This window comes from Cucurbita pepo, chromosome 4 (genome assembly GCF_057944985.1).
Source record: "Cucurbita pepo subsp. pepo isolate OVF chromosome 4, ASM5794498v1, whole genome shotgun sequence".
Classification (NCBI taxonomy): domain Eukaryota; kingdom Viridiplantae; phylum Streptophyta; class Magnoliopsida; order Cucurbitales; family Cucurbitaceae; genus Cucurbita; species Cucurbita pepo.
Window position 1 is genome coordinate 3540488 of NC_141801.1, and position 17266 is coordinate 3557753.

General features: G+C 38.2%; 2 protein-coding genes across 5 annotated transcripts; both read left to right on the plus strand.

Annotated features, from left to right (window-relative positions):
* Positions 1 to 683: 683 nt before the first annotated feature.
* On the plus strand, positions 684 to 5666 carry LOC111793004 (beta-ureidopropionase). The gene is made up of 6 exons (XM_023674665.2): positions 684 to 1538; positions 2618 to 2725; positions 4017 to 4205; positions 4280 to 4507; positions 4588 to 4812; positions 5166 to 5666. Exons 1-6 carry the CDS (start codon positions 1401 to 1403, stop codon positions 5529 to 5531), a joined length of 1254 nt encoding a protein of 417 aa, XP_023530433.2. The 5' UTR covers positions 684 to 1400; the 3' UTR covers positions 5532 to 5666.
* A 1142-nt stretch (positions 5667 to 6808) lies between these two features.
* On the plus strand, positions 6809 to 16692 carry LOC111793003 (protein EXECUTER 1, chloroplastic). 4 transcript variants are annotated; one of them, XM_023674664.2, is made up of 13 exons: positions 6809 to 7311; positions 7575 to 7691; positions 8055 to 8120; positions 8577 to 8683; positions 9001 to 9082; positions 9656 to 10417; positions 10498 to 10621; positions 10702 to 10874; positions 10963 to 11037; positions 11141 to 11233; positions 11351 to 11510; positions 15642 to 15751; positions 16265 to 16692. In XM_023674664.2, the coding sequence occupies exons 1-11, from the start codon at positions 6898 to 6900 to the stop codon at positions 11441 to 11443; spliced, it is 2106 nt and encodes a 701-aa protein (XP_023530432.2). In that variant the 5' UTR covers positions 6809 to 6897; the 3' UTR covers positions 11444 to 11510; positions 15642 to 15751; positions 16265 to 16692. The 4 variants fall into 4 exon arrangements, with proteins under 4 accessions (XP_023530432.2, XP_023530430.2, XP_086979375.1 ...); XM_087123250.1 differs by lacking the exon at positions 15642 to 15751 and adding an exon at positions 7400 to 7501 and having other exon boundaries at positions 7177 to 7311; positions 7603 to 7691; XM_023674662.2 differs by lacking the exon at positions 15642 to 15751.
* Positions 16693 to 17266: the final 574 nt, after the last annotated feature.

Here is a 17266-nt window from a genome sequence, read left to right on the forward strand (position 1 = left end):
CGTGAAGAGGTCTGATTGGGTTGACTTGATCAAAAAAGTTTCAGCTCGCGAACCAGACCGATTTTTTGATTTGTAAAAAATTCAATGAAACCCAAATCAAAATAAAAGCTAACTCAACTCAATTTGGGTTGAGTGATCTAAGTAAGTTGTTCGGGTCATATGAACACTCCTACGTTTATATTAGAATATAAACTCTTGTTCTTGAAGTTGAGTCTTGATAAAGTTCTCCGAGGTTTGAACTTGTCCGAAAGGTTTCTTTGTCACTTCCGGAGGGTATCAAAATTCGGTTTGCTCGTTGTTTTAAGGACCTCCATCAATACTTCATGTTATCCCTTAATATATTTAGTTCTATACAAAGTTATTAAATTTCTATGGGCATTTTTTAATGGTCATAGGTAAATTAATATTTTCATAAGGACATTAAAAAAATCCATAAAATGCTTATGTGAATAAAGGAAGATAATAACTATTTTAGCTAAAAAAAAAAAAAAAAAAAAAAAAAAAAAAAAAAAAAAAAAAAAAATCAAAACTTTATTTATTCAATTAAATATTTTTTTTAAAAAAAAAATATTTTTCTAAAAATATTCATTCATGTCGACATTTTATCAATAATTACATGAAAATTGAGTGCTCGACATTTTCGTCAATATTAAGATTTTAAATTCTTATTGTAGACAGAATACTAGATAAAATGTGTGTTTATTACATCACTTATTAAGTTGCATGTTCGTAATCAACTTGAATATAATTCAATTATTTAAAAAATAGTCCTCAGCCAAAATGTGACTTTTTTAAAAAAATTATTAAAATTTGTGCATTTAATCATGGTGGTCGAGGTTCCTATTTTTCGTGATATTATGCATGGATCAACTATATCATAGCGAATTCTTCATGGAATCTGATATGTGAGATTTCGAGTAAGTATTTACATAATCTTCTTCTGTCTGAAGAAATGATGAGTCACAATCAATATCAACACATCTGAGATCGCTAAATGTTCGGGAGTTCCGCTATTCAATCCTTTTCCTTCTTCTTGTTGCTATGTATCTCGTTCATACACATCTTCTCTTTGCTTCTCGAGCCTATAGTGAGTTACAGACAGAGTTCGAAAATGTCAAATTTTTTATGATTCCATCATGCACGGTTGAGTTGCAAAAACTTCTGAATAGATATCCCACACCTGAACTGGAGACGGAGGAAGAATCCCAATTTAAATAGGGAAATGAGAGAGGGAAAAATTCTCGGGCCCCATCCCTGCAGCCGAATGTTTCTCATCTCCGGAATGGAAATTGAGAAAGCTTAATGCATGCTAGCCTTGAATCAAATCATCACTGAGTTTTATTTAATCACGCTTCTTCTCCATCTCGCAAGAATTCAACAAGAACCAAGAGCAGAGAAAAATGGAGAAGATCTCGCAGGCTGGCGCTGCAAACGACGAGCTTAACGATGGAAAAGATGCCATTAACAATGTCTCGGTCTGTGGTTATGACTCGCTCCATCAACTCCTCGCTCAAAATCTCAAACCTCAGATTTTCCAGGTCGTTTTTTCTGTTCTTCTAATCGATTTTCTCTGTTTGGTTAGAGTTTGTGGTTGTTGTTGTTTTTTTGCTCATTTCTTGGTGTTCTGTTTGATTCTGTACTGTTGAGCGGTGGATTCTGCGTATCGGGAATCTTTTCATTCTATATCTGAGAGAAACATGAAAGTTTATGGATGTAGCAGGATTAATCGGCTGCTTAAACGTTTTGGTTTCGGAATTGAGTTGTTAATTATTGTTAGTTGTTACTCTGTCGTCGTTCGAAAATTACCATGTGGATTCTGTCCAATTCAGATTTGTATGATTCTTTTTTCGCTGAGGAGTCTTTGTTTTGTGGGAAATAACTAATTGTATTCGTAAATGACTAGCAGTGTCTGACTGCTTTGCTTTTGAATCTACTGAACAAGCTATCTAGAATCTGTAGATGTTTATGCAAGAGCTATTGAATTCTATGTCAAAAGATTCTCTAAACAAACACTTTCTGTGTGCTTTTATTTCTAAGAATCATACTTCCCACTTCCAAGCCAATTTTTGAAAACTACAAAAAGAACAGATACTTTTTAGAAACATATTTTGTTTTAAGAATTTGACTAAGATCTCAAAAGTTGTTTTAGAAATTGAAAAAAGAAAAGAAAAGAAAAGTTGAACATGGGTTTAAATAGTTTTCATAAGCTTAATATTTTGAAAATAGAAAACCATTAACAAAATCATTGTTAAATTGGGCAATGAAGAATTATTTGTCAACAATGTAGTAAAGTGCTAGGATTGTTTGACCCACTTTTCGAAGTAACTAGAAAAACAAATCAAAACCATGTTGTGTGCTTATTGATTTGTGTTTGGTTAATGTGTCTGGTCCTACACGATTGCTTATCAATCGTTCATATGGTCTTCACTTATCTTTTAACGTTTCTGGCATCTTTCTGAAACATTGGACAAGACCAGTTCAATTTTCTTTTCTCCTCAAGCCAATGTATCACTAAGTTATATAGATTTTTGTTCTGTTTTTGCATGATTCTAGCATTTCTTTGTTTGCTTTGACCTTCTCAATTGAACTAACTTCAACATTGCGTTGCCAATGCCAGGAAGTTAGCCGGTTGCTTCTAGGACTTAACTGTGGGAAGCCGCTTCAAACTATTTCTCTTGCAGAGCCTGTGAAGAGTCTTTCTCTAAAGCATGATTTTGACCTCCAGGTAGTCACTTGTATGCTTAAGTTTCTTTGATAGCATTGATTACATGTTATTTGCAATGCAGAAACCATATTAAAATTTGTGCCAGCTTTAGTAAGAATTTGCTTTGGTTCCTGAGATTTGTTTCTCCTGAAGCATTTAGCAATCTCTATGATTCTATCTTTTGTTTTTATTGTTTAGTTGTGATGCTTTCGTTGGTAATCCATCATTTTCATGTTGAAGTAAGTACACGCAAAGCAATGAATTGAAGGTTTGTTTTTAATGGACCATACTGAAAGAAGTAATGGAGATCAATAAAGGAAAATTTAGTGGTTCTGACCTGATTTAGTGCTTCTGTAATATTTTTTCTTATCTTTCCTAGAGAACCTTGGTCATCTGTGCAGTCTCTTATATTTGAAATCCATCGTTCTCCTGCTCTCTCTTTCACAAAAACAAAGAGCAAAGATTAAAATAATTCAAATGTATGATAGCAAGTCAGACCTTTTGGTCATTTAGGACACATTAATTATCCAGATAATGCCTGTACTATTAGGATACAGTAAGATTTTGTGGCATTTGAAAGCCAAATCTTATAAGAAAACGCACTCTGCAGAATAATTTTGGGACCTACAGACTTCTGTACTAATCTATGTCAATATCATAGCAATTATTTTATTAACCACACAACATTTATATGATGAATAGTGTCACGGTCATGCTTGTCCAGGGCGTGTTGCATATAACCACATATTGGATGTTCCGGTCATGCTTGTCCAGAATGAACGTGTTGTCCATGGCCGCATACCCGTTTCGAACCCCCTTTTACTTGTTTTCATGTTAGATAGGTCTTTATTATTATTGTTGTGTTAATATGGGGGTCTATGACCGGTCACCAAAATCATGTCTACACCTGCCAAGGCTAAAATGCTTCAAAATGTACTGAAGGGGATATGACTAGTTGTTAATTCTTCCTACCCAGATTGTATGCTATCAAAGCCGTAGTTGTTGCCTACTTGCTTTTAGCTTATAACGTTGCTTTCTTTAAAGTTGTTTTCAATGAATTTCCTAGCTCACGTTTGCTAAAATATTTCTCTCAAATGTGACTCGACGCTCGAGCATACGCCGATATTGTCTGCAAAGTGCGAATTTCACACAGCTGACTTGTTCGCTAGGTTAGAACAAGTGCCACACAATTCTTATCTCACTGATAATTGCGATGGTGGCAAATAGCACTCACAGTCACAACTTTTTATTTTTTATTTTATTTCCATGGCATTTTATTGATGTTTATTTCTATTCATTTACATCATTTCAGGCTTTCTGCTTTCACGCTGACAAGGAATCAGTGAGAGAACCTCGAATAGTAAGGGTGGGTCTCATTCAAAATTCTATTGCTCTTCCGACAACTGCCCCCTTTTCAAACCAAAAGAGGGCTATTTTTGAGAAAGTAAAGCCAATTATTGAGGCAGCAGGTGCTTCTGGAGTCAACATATTGTGCTTGCAAGTAAGTTGCTGTGGCCAACTGTATATTTTTCGGGGGGTTTGGGGCTTTTTATATTTATACATACATAAACGTAGGAAGCATGGATGATGCCATTTGCTTTCTGTACCCGGGAGAAGGGGTGGTGTGAATTTGCAGAGCCAGTTGATGGGGAATCGACGCGGTTTCTTCAGGATCTTGCATTAAGATTCAACATGGTTATTGTAAGTTCCATTCTTGAGAGAGATGTTAATCACGGAGAAACTTTGTGGAATACTGCCGTTGTTATTGGAAATAATGGAAACATAATTGGCAAGCATCGCAAGGTAAGTGTTATACATGAAGTTAGTTTCCCTATCAGTCTCTCTCGGCTGCCGAAACTGTTTTGGTCAATGGCATTTTGCAGAACCATATACCAAGAGTTGGCGACTTTAATGAAAGCACATACTATATGGAAGGAAACACCGGGCATCCTGTGTTCGAGACAGCCTACGGGAAAATTGCAATAAATATATGTTATGGGAGGCACCACCCTTTGAACTGGTTAGCTTTCGGGTTAAACGGTGCTGAGATTGTTTTCAATCCTTCGGCGACTGTTGGCGAACTCAGCGAACCAATGTGGCCTATTGAGGTTAGTCTTTTACTTGTTTCATCCATTCCATTTCTTGTTTGTTTCATGTAATCACTTCACTTATACCACAAAAGTCAAACAGGGCAAATGAGTGCTGATACTTGTTCTTTTTCCTTTGATCTATAACTTTAAATCACAATGTTGCCCTTTTTTCGCCTTTGGATAAGATGCTTCAACTTTTTCTGTTTACACTGTTCGACTCGAGTTGCAAATTACGAGACTAGTTCCACTGTGATTGTTGTTTGAGCATCTTGTTACTATAATAGTTCTACCAACTTCCACAGAGAGCTCATATACATAATCTGCAATCTATTAATGTTTAAAATTTTGATTGACATATTTTGTGTTCACAGGCCCGAAATGCTGCAATAGCAAACAGTTATTTTGTCGGATCGATCAATCGTGTTGGGACCGAGATTTTCCCGAATCCATTCACTTCAGGCGACGGGAGACCGCAGCATACAGATTTTGGTCACTTTTATGGATCCAGCCATTTCTCTGCACCAGATGCATCTTGCACTCCCTCGCTCTCTCGTTTTCGAGATGGTTTATTAATCTCTGACATGGATCTTAACTTGTGTAGGCAGCTGAAAGATAAATGGGGGTTCCGAATGACTGCTCGGTACGAGTTGTATGCCGAAATGCTCGCTCGGTATCTAAAGCCCGAGTTTGAGCCTCAAGTCATTTCTGATCCTTTGTTAAACAAGAAGGCTTCTTGAAGAATAGGCAACTGGTAAGTTACCTATCAAACATTTTCTAATCCAATTGGAAAAGTATGCTCACTTTCGCTTCTGTTTGTAAGCTTTGCTCATATTTTACATGAAAGAAATGAAATAATAAACGCATTATGCTGATGGATACAAATTAAATATGAGTTTGAATTGGTTGAAGGGCTTAGAATTTAAAGGAAGTTTGTACTAATCAAAGTGGTCGTGTTCCTAAATGACTAACATAATATTATGTTTATCATTACGAGACTATTTTTACGTTTATTAATGATAAATGTCTATTATCATTTTTTTTTTTTTTTTTGTTATTGTATTTCGTATTAACTATTTTTAATTTGTCGATAGGATCCATGATAGACCAAATAATTGTGCAAAAAACCACTCTACAGCAATAAAAGTATAAAATATCATTAATATACCTTTTTATATTCTATATGATTGGGTAGTTCTTACACGGATAGACATCTATCATTAAAAGACTTGCGACATTAAAATTGTTTATATAGTATATAGTATATCAATGGTAAATACAATAGAAAACGACCATACAAATAACTACTTATAGACACATTATTGATAGACATAAGTCAGTACAATAATTATAGGGAGGAAAATTGAGGTAGGTGACAATTAGTATCACACAAACTAGTCATGTGTTTTATGTACGGTAAGTTAAATTTCTTAACTTAAACACGCTCATCTAACTTATGAGCCAAATATCTTTGAAAGATTTATGTAGACGTTCTTATTTATCGTAATTGTGATATCCAACAAAACTTGGATAATATATGTAAAGATTCAAATGATTGGATTTTGAATTCTAGTAGTATAATTTGAGCAAAGATTCAAATGACTTGAAAAAGAAAAAAAAATATACGTTAACAATTTTTTTTTTTTTTTTTTTCAATTAAACTCCATCGTTATAAATTATTTTTAACCTCTAGGAATCTTGGAATTTGGAGACATAAAATCCATCGGAAGGAATTTAGATAGTCTCTCATCTCTAAAAATATATAAAAATTTAGAAAATTTGACCTTAGAACTTAGAAATTTAGAAAGACAGTGTCGTTGGCTAAACCGTTGTGACGGAGATACTCAGTCTTTCAGATTCTTAAGGGCTGTCGAGGGCGCACCAGATACCATGCGACGTGCGATGCTCTTTCAGACGTTGGACCTGTACCTCCTTAAGCCATTTCTATGATGGGCAGACTGTTAAACAGAAGAGATAACTTAACGAGGATTCATTTATATAAGAGGAGAAATCTGTATCTACGTGTTACATATGGATGAGCTTTCAGTTTCCACTTACCCATCATTCTAAGCCTTTTCTCTGTCGTCCCTGAGTTCTCATCCCTCCATGGCTTCCATTTCTCCGCTCCCTTCTCGTCACCTCTCCTTCTCCACCACCAACTTCCATTCCCCAACTCCATTTCTCAAACCTCATTCCTCTGCTGCTTCTCCTCCTCCTCTTCCATCATCCCATTCCCACACCATCTGCCACTCTCACAACCCTGATTCTCCTCCGTCTGAACCTTCCCTTCCCTGGGGATGGAGCTCTGCGCTGCAGGGCCTTTTTCAAACCGCCCTCGAACGCTTCGATTCTCTCGTGAACCACCGTAGCGATGGTTCTAACGATCCTCGTTCCGACGGTCGCGTTCTGCAGGGGCGGCGTAAGGATGGGGATGGTGATTATGGGAGCTGGGATTGGGATCGGTGGCGCAAGCATTTTGACGAAGTGGATGAACAGGAGCGTCTCGTTTCTTTTCTTAAGGTATTTCTTTTCGATTTCCCTGTAGTATGTTCGAGTTTAGGTTTTTCTCGGATCGTTCTAATTTAGCTTCTGAGATGCTTGGGATTAGAGAAAGAAGAAAGAGTTGAGTGCAATTTGATTGAAGAAAAGGATGGAGCAATGAGTGGAATGTCGAGGAAGAAATGTGATAGGGCAATGAAGAATTCCCTTCGTAGGGTTATCTAAGAAAAACTGATTTTGTTGCGTTTGTTTTTCTTTCTCTTTTTTGCTTTGGTTCTGCGCAGTCGCGCTTAAGTCATGCGGTATATGCAGAGGATTATGAGGATGCTGCAAGGCTCAAGGTGGCGCTTGCGGCTTTGGCTACAAAGGATACTGTTGGCAGAGCAATGTCTCATCTTCATGTGAGAAAATTTCATTCACTGCTGTGGAACTTTAAGTCATCATTTTCCTATTTGTCATTAGCTTTACCATGCCCGATAGGATTCATCTGCTGAAATTTGATTTCTTTTGGAACTTTGTTGGTTCACCTAGAAATATTCTTGTGAGATCCCACATCAGTTGGGGAGGAGAATGAAACACCCTATATAAGGGTGTGGAAACCTCTCCCTAGCAGACGCGTTTTAAGAACCTTGAGGGGAAACTCGAAAGGGGAAGCCCAAAGAGGACAATATCTGCTAGCGGTGGGCTTGGGCCGTTACAATTCTATTTGTTGCTTCAATGATATAGTTGTCTTTTACTTACACTTCCTCTTGCTTCTGCTATAGAGAGCTATCGAGGAGGAGCGTTACCGGGATGCAGCCTTCATTCGAGACAATGCTGGTGCCGGGCTGGTGAGATATTCAATGGTTTCCAAAATAAAGTGCTTGTACTTTACCCCTTTTTGCTGTCATGTTCATATGTACGCCCTATCTTTGATCGATTGGTCTTTGCAATGTGCACAAGACTTTTTGGTTGTTCATGTAGCTAAGCTGTGTTGTACTTTTTATTTGTTCATTTTTTCCCAAGCTCTGGAACTTGTCGCTGTTTCTTTACATTATTGTCAAGTAACTAATGAATCCAGTTCCACAGTCAGCCAATTAACTGCTAACCTATTGAGAGTTTTGTAATTAAGTTCAAATGGGGTGAGAATTTGATTTTTCCGTTGGAAAAACAATTTGGTTAACGTGTGACGTTAGTCTTTCATGGATCGAGGAATTACATCTAGATTCTCTTCTAAACAAACTGAAACAGGTTTTGTACTCAGCTGGTACATGTATGATTTTCTACTTTGGATTTCTTCCTCTCAGGTTGGCTGGTGGTCTGGCACTTCAAAAGACAATCATAATCCTCGTGGTCTAATTATTCGAATAACGGCAGAACATGGAAGATACATAGCAAGAAGTTATAGTCCTCGGTATGATCTCTGTCCTTTGAATTGTATTACAGTACGTTCAACTTTTTTTTTTTTTTTTTCTCCCTCTACCCCCCCCACCCATGCTTTAAACTTTTTGGCAGTGTGTCTGAGTTCTTCCGTTCTACTGTCCTTTGATTGATGGAACCATTTATTCCTGTTATTGGCATCAAATCTTAGCTCCTGAGTGATATTTTGCAGTAAGAACATAACACCTGATGCTTTCTGCAAAGTCTCTATGACCATTGTTTTTAATGATATTTTATTAGTTGACTGTTGCATCAAAGAAAATATTGATTTTTGTTTCTCAACTTCCTCAGGCAGCTTGCTACGGCTGCAGATGGTGTTCCCTTGTTTGAGATTTTTCTTGGAGTGAATAAGAAGGGTGAATACAAACAGCAGGTACATATCTTAAAGCATCTAATGTTATGTGCTGTACGAATTAAAATTTTCCTTTTTGTAAAATTTCTAATACATCGTGTTTATTTAAAACTGTGACTGGTATATATGTGTTGAAAATATATTTATATTGATCAGGCTGGGACGGGAAATATAGTCCTGTCCTCGGTCCTATTTATCTAACTAGGAAAAGATGTTCCCCACTCCTCCCCCATTCCTATGTCTCTCTTTGCAAGTTGGTGGTTAAAATTTTTTGTAATTATCTTAGGTTTTTATTTGCTTGAATGTATTAGTTTTCTTTCACTCTTTTCTCTGGGGCTTTATTTTTTTTTTTTTGTATGTTCCTCATATCCTTCCATTTTTTACCTCAATGAAAGCTTGGATTTTGCATTGAAAAAAGTGTTTTTCTTAATTGCTTCTTTGCAAATGAGAGATAGTTGCCTGTGCCCATGTATATTCTTTATAATTATATGAATAGGTTAGCTTTGGGTTGAATAATTCAGATTTTTTTTTTCCCGAATGTTATAATAATGATAACAATTGGGTGCTCAAGGTATTTTTTTTTGGTGTGTTCAGGCTGTGTACTTGAAGCGGAAAGGAGATTTCTCAGATAGTTCAAATGGTTCATCAAAAGAATTAGATTCACCTAGTCTATTGAATCCTTTTGACCCAGTTGAAGAAAAGGATGATATTTTCATTATAGATGGTGAAGAAGCTGAAGATGGTGACATCAGGAATGAAGATTCTGATATAGCTGTTGGACTTCCAGTCTTTCAGGATATCTTGAGAGATATGATTCCTGGAGGGAAGGTCAAGGTTTTGAAGCTAACAACCTCTGGAAAGGTTGACAAAGACGTGATATCTAAGGTGATTGAGCAAATAATTGAGGAGGAAGAAGATGAAGAAGGGGAAGACGATGAAGAAGAGGAAGAGGAAGACGATGGAGAAAGTGAGAAAGAGAGCGGCTTTGAAGATTTGGAAGTAGAAGACAAAATTAAGGATGAACATCAAGAGAATGATGCTGAATTGATTGCTGATGATGGTTTCCTTAATCAGGGGCAAAATGAAGTTGCTGTCAAAATCATTGTAGGTGGCTTAGAGCAGAAGCTTTCCGGTGGCTTTTCTGCTAAAAATACACTCAGAGTACCTGCAAAGTTAGAAAAGAAGGGACGTTCTTCATTTTCTTTCTCGATTGTGAAAGATTCGAATGAACAGGACTCTATCGGAAAAGAACTAAATTCCATGGATAGGATGTCCAAGTCTCGAGCTCGAAGTAGTAATGACTATGTTATGCTAGATTTGGCCAAACTTATTGGCAAGGAGAAGATACCGCTTAAGGTTGCTTTGAAATTTTAGCATGTTAAGATCATAGTTGTTGGTCGATTAACTAATTCTTTGTGTATTATGAAAACTTTCAGGTACTTAAAAATTTGAGTGAGTTAATAAAGCTATCCATCAGCCAGGCACAGAACTATCAACCTCTTTCCGGATCCACAAGTTTCAATCGCATTGATATACCGACTTCTTCAGATCCTCTGAATGGTATTATTTCTATGGTTTTTGTTCCATTCAAGTAGACGAGCTAGCGTAGAGGCGTCATGGAGAATTCATTCTTTTTCCAGGACTGTACATTGGTGCACATGGAATGTATACATCGGATATTATTCATCTAAGACGCAGATTTGGTCGATGGCAAGAGGATGGAGGAGGGGATAAGGAGACTTCAAAGCTTGAATTCTATGAATATGTAGAGGCCTGGAAAGTTATTGGGGATCCATATGTACCAGCTGGCAAGGTAATATTTGTACCTGTTTAAAAAACGGTTTGCTTCGAGTTTCCCTACGAAATCCCCTCGAGTAACCTTGATGGTCATGGTTTTCCAGGTGGCATTTCGTGCGAAGGTTGGAAAAAAATACCAGCTTCCTCATAAAGGGATCATTCCTGAAGAATTTGGAGTGGTAATTTTGAAGATGATCTGAAACCATTATCCTTATCTGCTACACTTTGATCTTCTTCTTTCTCCTCTCTATACTGAATAGTCATGTGGCATATTGTTTATAGATTGCTAGATATAAAGGACAAGGGAGGCTAGCTGAGCCAGGTTTTCGCAACCCTCGATGGGTTGATGGTGAACTTGTTATTCTTGATGGAAAGGTTCGGAGTTCTCTGTTCTCTTATCGTCGTGATTGCTCAGTCGACCCGTGTTATATATTTGGGTGCTATTGTTCCATTTGTTACCTTAGCTCGAGTCTAATCTATGTTCTTCTACAGCACATCAAAGGAGGACCTGCGGTCGGATTTATTTATTGGGCTCCTGAATTTCAGTTCCTGGTGTTTTTTAATCGACTGAGGCTGCAAGAGTAGATTTCATGTTTTCTAAACTGAAATCTCAAGCTTGTTCTTTCATTAGTGCTTCGGTCGTTCTTCAACGGTAAGATCATCCCTCTTATTTTTTAACATCTAATTTTTTTCAAAGTTCGGGTCTAGGACAATGATGAGATTCCTTGTTTGTGTTAGTTTCAACTTTTGTCTTGTTGGGTTTTTGCTGAAAATAAGAAAACCAGAGTTCATTTAGGAAATAAATATACCAAAAAAAAAAACAAAAAAAAGAGAGCCAGTAAAAGAATGGCGAAGCCTGCCCATGCCACAAGAAGATTCTAACCCTCAATGTGTTCACTTAACATGCTTATCGAGCCCTCCATTGCTGCCACTCTCTCATGGTGGTGTTCTGCAATGGATAGTAGAGATTGGGCCATGTTGGGGCATGGGGCAAGGGTCCCATTCGGGACTTAACAATTTTGTCGTATCTCATTTTGTTGGAATGAACCTAGCTCTGATACAACTTGTCAGATACCTAATTGTGACCCAAAATGTTTTCCCCTTGTGCAACCTTAAACCTTGTCACAGCTTAACCTTCATCTCAAAAAATAGGAACGTGTACGCCTGTGTGCCATTTGGTGGGTAACGACTAGAAACACTGTTTCACACATGCACATGGGTTGTTGATGTAACGACCCAGATCCACCGCTAGCAGATATTGTCCTCTTTGGGCTTTCCCTTTCGGGCTTCCCCTCAAGGCTTTAAAACGCGTCTGCTAGGGGAAGGTTTCCACACCCTTATAAAGGGTGATTTGTTCTCCTCCCCAACCAATGTGGGACATCACAATCCACCCCCCTTCGGGGCCCAGCGTCCTCGCTGGCACTCGTTCCTTTATCCAATTGATGTGGGACTGCCCCCAAATCCACCCCCCTTTGGGACCCAGCGTCTTTACTGGCACACCGCCTCGTGTCTACCCCCCTTCGGGGAACAGCGAGAAGGCCGGCACATCGTCCGGTGACTGGCTCTGATACCATTTGTAACGACCCAGATCCACCGCTAGCAGATATTGTCCTCTTTGGGCTTTCCCTTTCGGGCTTCCCCTCAAGGCTTTAAAACGCGTCTGCTAGGGGAAGGTTTCCACACCCTTATAAAGGGTGATTTGTTCTCCTCCCCAACCAATGTGGGACATCACAGTTGAACTCATTTTTAGCATAGTTACTTGGCAATTCAAGAAGACTTCTACAAATTTAGTAACATGTGGCAAGCAATTTGTGAGGCAAAAACTGTGTATGATAGATATCATATTCATGCTCGTCTAGGGCGTATGCCTAGATATCATATTCATGCTCGTCCAGGGCGTATGCCTATGGTCGCATGTCCATGCCATGCCAAATTCTTTATTTCATTTCATGTTGTATTGTCTTACTATTGTATTTTCTATTTGTATGACTATTCGGCGAAATCATGTCTAGGGACGCTAGACCTGAATCCCCTCGAAATGTAATAGAAGGGGATGTAATTAGTTGTCAATTCTCTCCATCCGGGTTTTGTATGACTATTCGGCAAAATCATGTTTAGGCTTGCCAGACCTGAATCGTCTCAAAATGTACTATAGAGGGATGCGGTTAATCGTCAATTCTTCCTGCCCGAAATTATATGCTATCTAAGCCGTTATGTTACCTTTCTCGCTTATGGCCTATAACATTGCTTTCAAGACTTTTTTTTCAATCTTGCTTTCAAAAATTTCTCTGTCCCGTTTTCTAAAACCTTCTTCTCAAAACGATACAGAGGCTTGAGCATACGTTGTCCGGTCGTAGGCGATGCAAATTTGAATTGGCTTGACTTCGGTGTTGGGATTGAGTGTCGTGCAATCGCAAAATCCGCTACCAAGAAAAGTGTGATTGTGGCAAGTGGTATCAGTGCCTTGTTAGCTCTTTGACGCATTGAGACCGAAACAATGTTGACGAGAAAATCAGCACCTAAATCACAAGTGGACCGACTTACCTTGATAGAAGAAGACATGTTTCTAAAAGAAATCCATGACACTGTCAGTTTCTTGGAAGGACGAGTGACAAAATTGAATAAAAAAAGTTGAGGGGATCGATACAATTGGTGCTTGCCTGGATGGGTTGTGGATTAAAGAATTGATGTATAGAGTTGACTCATTAGAGGAAAGAGTTGCCTGAATGAGCAACTCAGAACATGTTAATGGTCTTGACAACTTTGTCGCACACATGGAAGGACGTGTCAAAGAGCTAGGCGGTTTACAAAAGACCATGCTGAAGTTGTTCAATGAATTAGTTGATGAATTTAGAACAATGATTGATGGCATCAAGGGAGAGATGGCCGAAACGAACACCCAAGTGAGTTTGACAATGAGGGACATAGAGAATCACACCCCAAGCCAAGCTTATGTCGGGCTTTACAAACTGAAGAACCCTAACTCCAAAGCCGGGAACCTGGATGCCAAGGAATTGGAGAACTTTATCTTTGACGTAGAACAATATTTTAAAGCTATAGGAACTTGTCCCAAAGACTTGAAAGTTATGTTACCACCATGCAATTCGTGGACAATGCAAAATTCTGGTGACACTTGAAGGTGAATGATATCCGAAGTGGGTGATGCACTGTCGACTCATGGGAAGATCTCAAGAAAGAGTTGAGGACTCAATTCTTCCTCGAAAATGTTGAATTTATAGCAAGACGGAAACTGCAAGAACTGAGACACACTAGAGACATAAGAGACAATTTAAATAGTTCTCAGCTTTGATGTTATTCATCAGGGATATGTTGGAGAAGGACAAAGTATTCCGCTTTGTCGAAGGATCGCAAGTTTATTGCTCTGGCACACACTAGAGACATAAGAGACTATTTAATTAGTTCTCAGCTTTGATGATAGACATCAGGGATATGTTGGAGAAGGACAAAGTATTCTGCTTTTCCAAGGATCGCACGTTTATTGCTCTGTCCCAGGGTTGCAATCAGCCGAATGTTTTTTCCTTCTCCAACATATCCCTGATGTTTAACATAAAAACTGAGAACTATTTGACATAGTCTCTTATGCCTATAGTGTGTCTCAATTCTGGCAGTTTCTAGTTCAACATTTTCGAGGAAGAATTGAGTTCTCAACTCTTTCTTGAGGTCTTCTCATGAGTCGACGATAGTGCATGACCCATTTTGGATATCGTTCACCTTCGAGCACCATCAGAGTTTTACATCGTCCACGAGATGCATTGTGGCTAACGTAATTTTCAGGTTTTCGGAACAAGTTCCTGTAGCTAAGTCTTTGATCGGCAATTCCCTTCGAGCTAAGTCTTTCCTCTAATGAGTCAACTCTAAACATCAATTCTTTGATTGGCAACCCATCCAGGCGGGCTTCGATTCCCATAACTTTTTTATTCAATTTTGTAATTCATCCTTCCAAGAAACGGTCGGTGTCGTGGACTTCTTTTAGGAACAACATTTACTCTTCTATAAAGTTAAGTCGGTCGACTTGTGATTTAGGTGTCGATTTTGTTGTCAACATTGTTTCGGTCTCAATGCGTCAACGAGCTAAAAATGCTCTGATACTACTCGTCACAATCACACTTTTCTTGACAGCAGATTGTGGGACACTCACTCTCCCAACACCAAGTGAATCAAGTCAATTTGAATTTGCATAGCCTACGGCCGGGCAACGTATGCGAGCCTTTGGCCCCGTTTTAAGAAGAAGATTTTAGAAAACAGGGGAAAGATATTTTTGAAAGTAAGATTGAAAGCAATGTTATAGACTATATAAGCGAGAAAGGCAACACAATGGCTTAGATATAACACTGGGCAGGAAGAATTGACGATTAGTTGCATCCACCTACAGTACATTTTGAGACGATTCAGGTTTAGCAAGTCTAGACATGATTCCATCGAACAGTCATACAAAATCTAGGTAGGGAGAATTGACAACTAGTTGCATCCCCTTATAGTACATTTTTAGACTTTAAGTCTGGCGGACCTAGATATGATTTTACCGAATAGTGATACAATCAAAAAATACAATATTAAGACAATACAACATGAAATCAAATAAAAAGTTTGGCATGACATGGACATGCGGCCATGGGCAACACGCAGTGGACGAGCATGACCATGACAATATGCACACAAATGGACAGCACACTCGCAACAAGTTTTAGTCATCGCACATTGCAAGGGTGCATGTGTGCCCACAAGCATCCTGCCAAAGGCTGATTCAAGGTCTCTTGGAAAGGTGTCGGGACAAGCTGGGACAACATACTTTGGCCCTTACACGACATGCAACAAGGGGCATCATTTGCCAAACACACTCAGATAGCTTAAGAGAAATCTCCTTTGAAAAAAGTAAGTACTCCAAATAGCTACCCTTAAATAATTGTCAAAAAACTACTTCCCTTTTTCTTCTTTTGGGATTAAATTCTCTTTTTTCTTCGATGTCATGCTGATTTACAGCCCGAATTTGGCACACACCGGACCCGTTTGTTCATCGTTTATCATATCTAGTCCTACATTTTGTAACAGCCCAAGTCCACTGCTAGTCGATATTGTCCTCTCTGGGCTTTCCCTTTCAAGCTTCCCCTCAAGGTTTTTAAAACGCATCGGTTAGGGGGACGTTTCCACACCCTTATAAAAGAATGGTTTGTTCCCTTCTCTAACCGACATGGGATCTCACAATCCACCCCATTTCGAGGCCCAACGTCCTCGCTGGGACTCGTTCCCCTCTCCAATCGATATGGGATCTCGCACCTTTTCTGACTGAAATTTTGATCTTAATTTACCAGATAATTTCAATGGATTCTGTGGAATATTTGGTGTAATCTGCTAATGATCATTTTCCTCCCATTTTTTCTAATGCAGTTGCAACAGTGCCAGAAGATTTAAAGCCCTCGTTTAAAGATCATCAGTATATGAGCAAGCAAAGCGAGCCATTTGTTATCAACTGACTCATCACTCACAAGCACACTGGCCTCACTAACTTGATCACCAAAGCTTTTTCAACGCTCACTCTTGGGTCTCAAATTACTTCCCCTTTTCTGGGAAATTCTTTCCATCCTTGCATATATTAATCTGTTCTTTTGCTCAATCAACTCTTAAACATCAAGTTTTGTGGTGATTATATAAACAGTGATGTAGCTTTGATGCTGTTAATATCTTGTTGCTTTAGTTGTGTCTTATTTCCGATTGTAGTAGGTTGAGGTATCGTTTGTAAGTCGGTTTGGAGTCTCGAACAAGAACACCATTAGACTCATCTGTTAATATCATGAGAAGTTTAGTATTTTTATGAATCTGTTGTCCCTTCTCTAACCTTCTCTCATTGTTTAATTCATCTTTCGCCATGCTTGCTTGTTTACGTTCATTACTAGGCACGCTGGTTGGTTCTACAAGACTGGGGATGACAACGGGGCAGGATCAGAGATGCACTCTCCATCCTTGTCTCCGTTTCATGTTCCTCATTGCGAAGAATCCAGGTCGGGAAATCCCCGTTTGGGAATCGGGTCTTTGAGGAGAATTCTTTTTCATTATTTATTTTATTTATTAAATAATTTGTTTTAACAAAATATATAATATTTTTATTATGAATTTATATACAAGTTATTGTATTATGAAATTATACATAATAGAACATACAAACAAACAAAATGATATATAAACACTTAAAAACAGATACATTCTGAAGTAAAGGATTGTTAAGAATATAAATATGTTTTTAATAATATAATACATATTATATGTTTTAAAATTTTAATAATAAAAAAAATTATTTGGGGCGGGTTCAAGGTCGGATGGAGTAGTGATACTCTTCCCGTTCTTGTCTTTGCCTTGTTCTCCGACACGAAAGAAATTCTGGTTTGACTCATT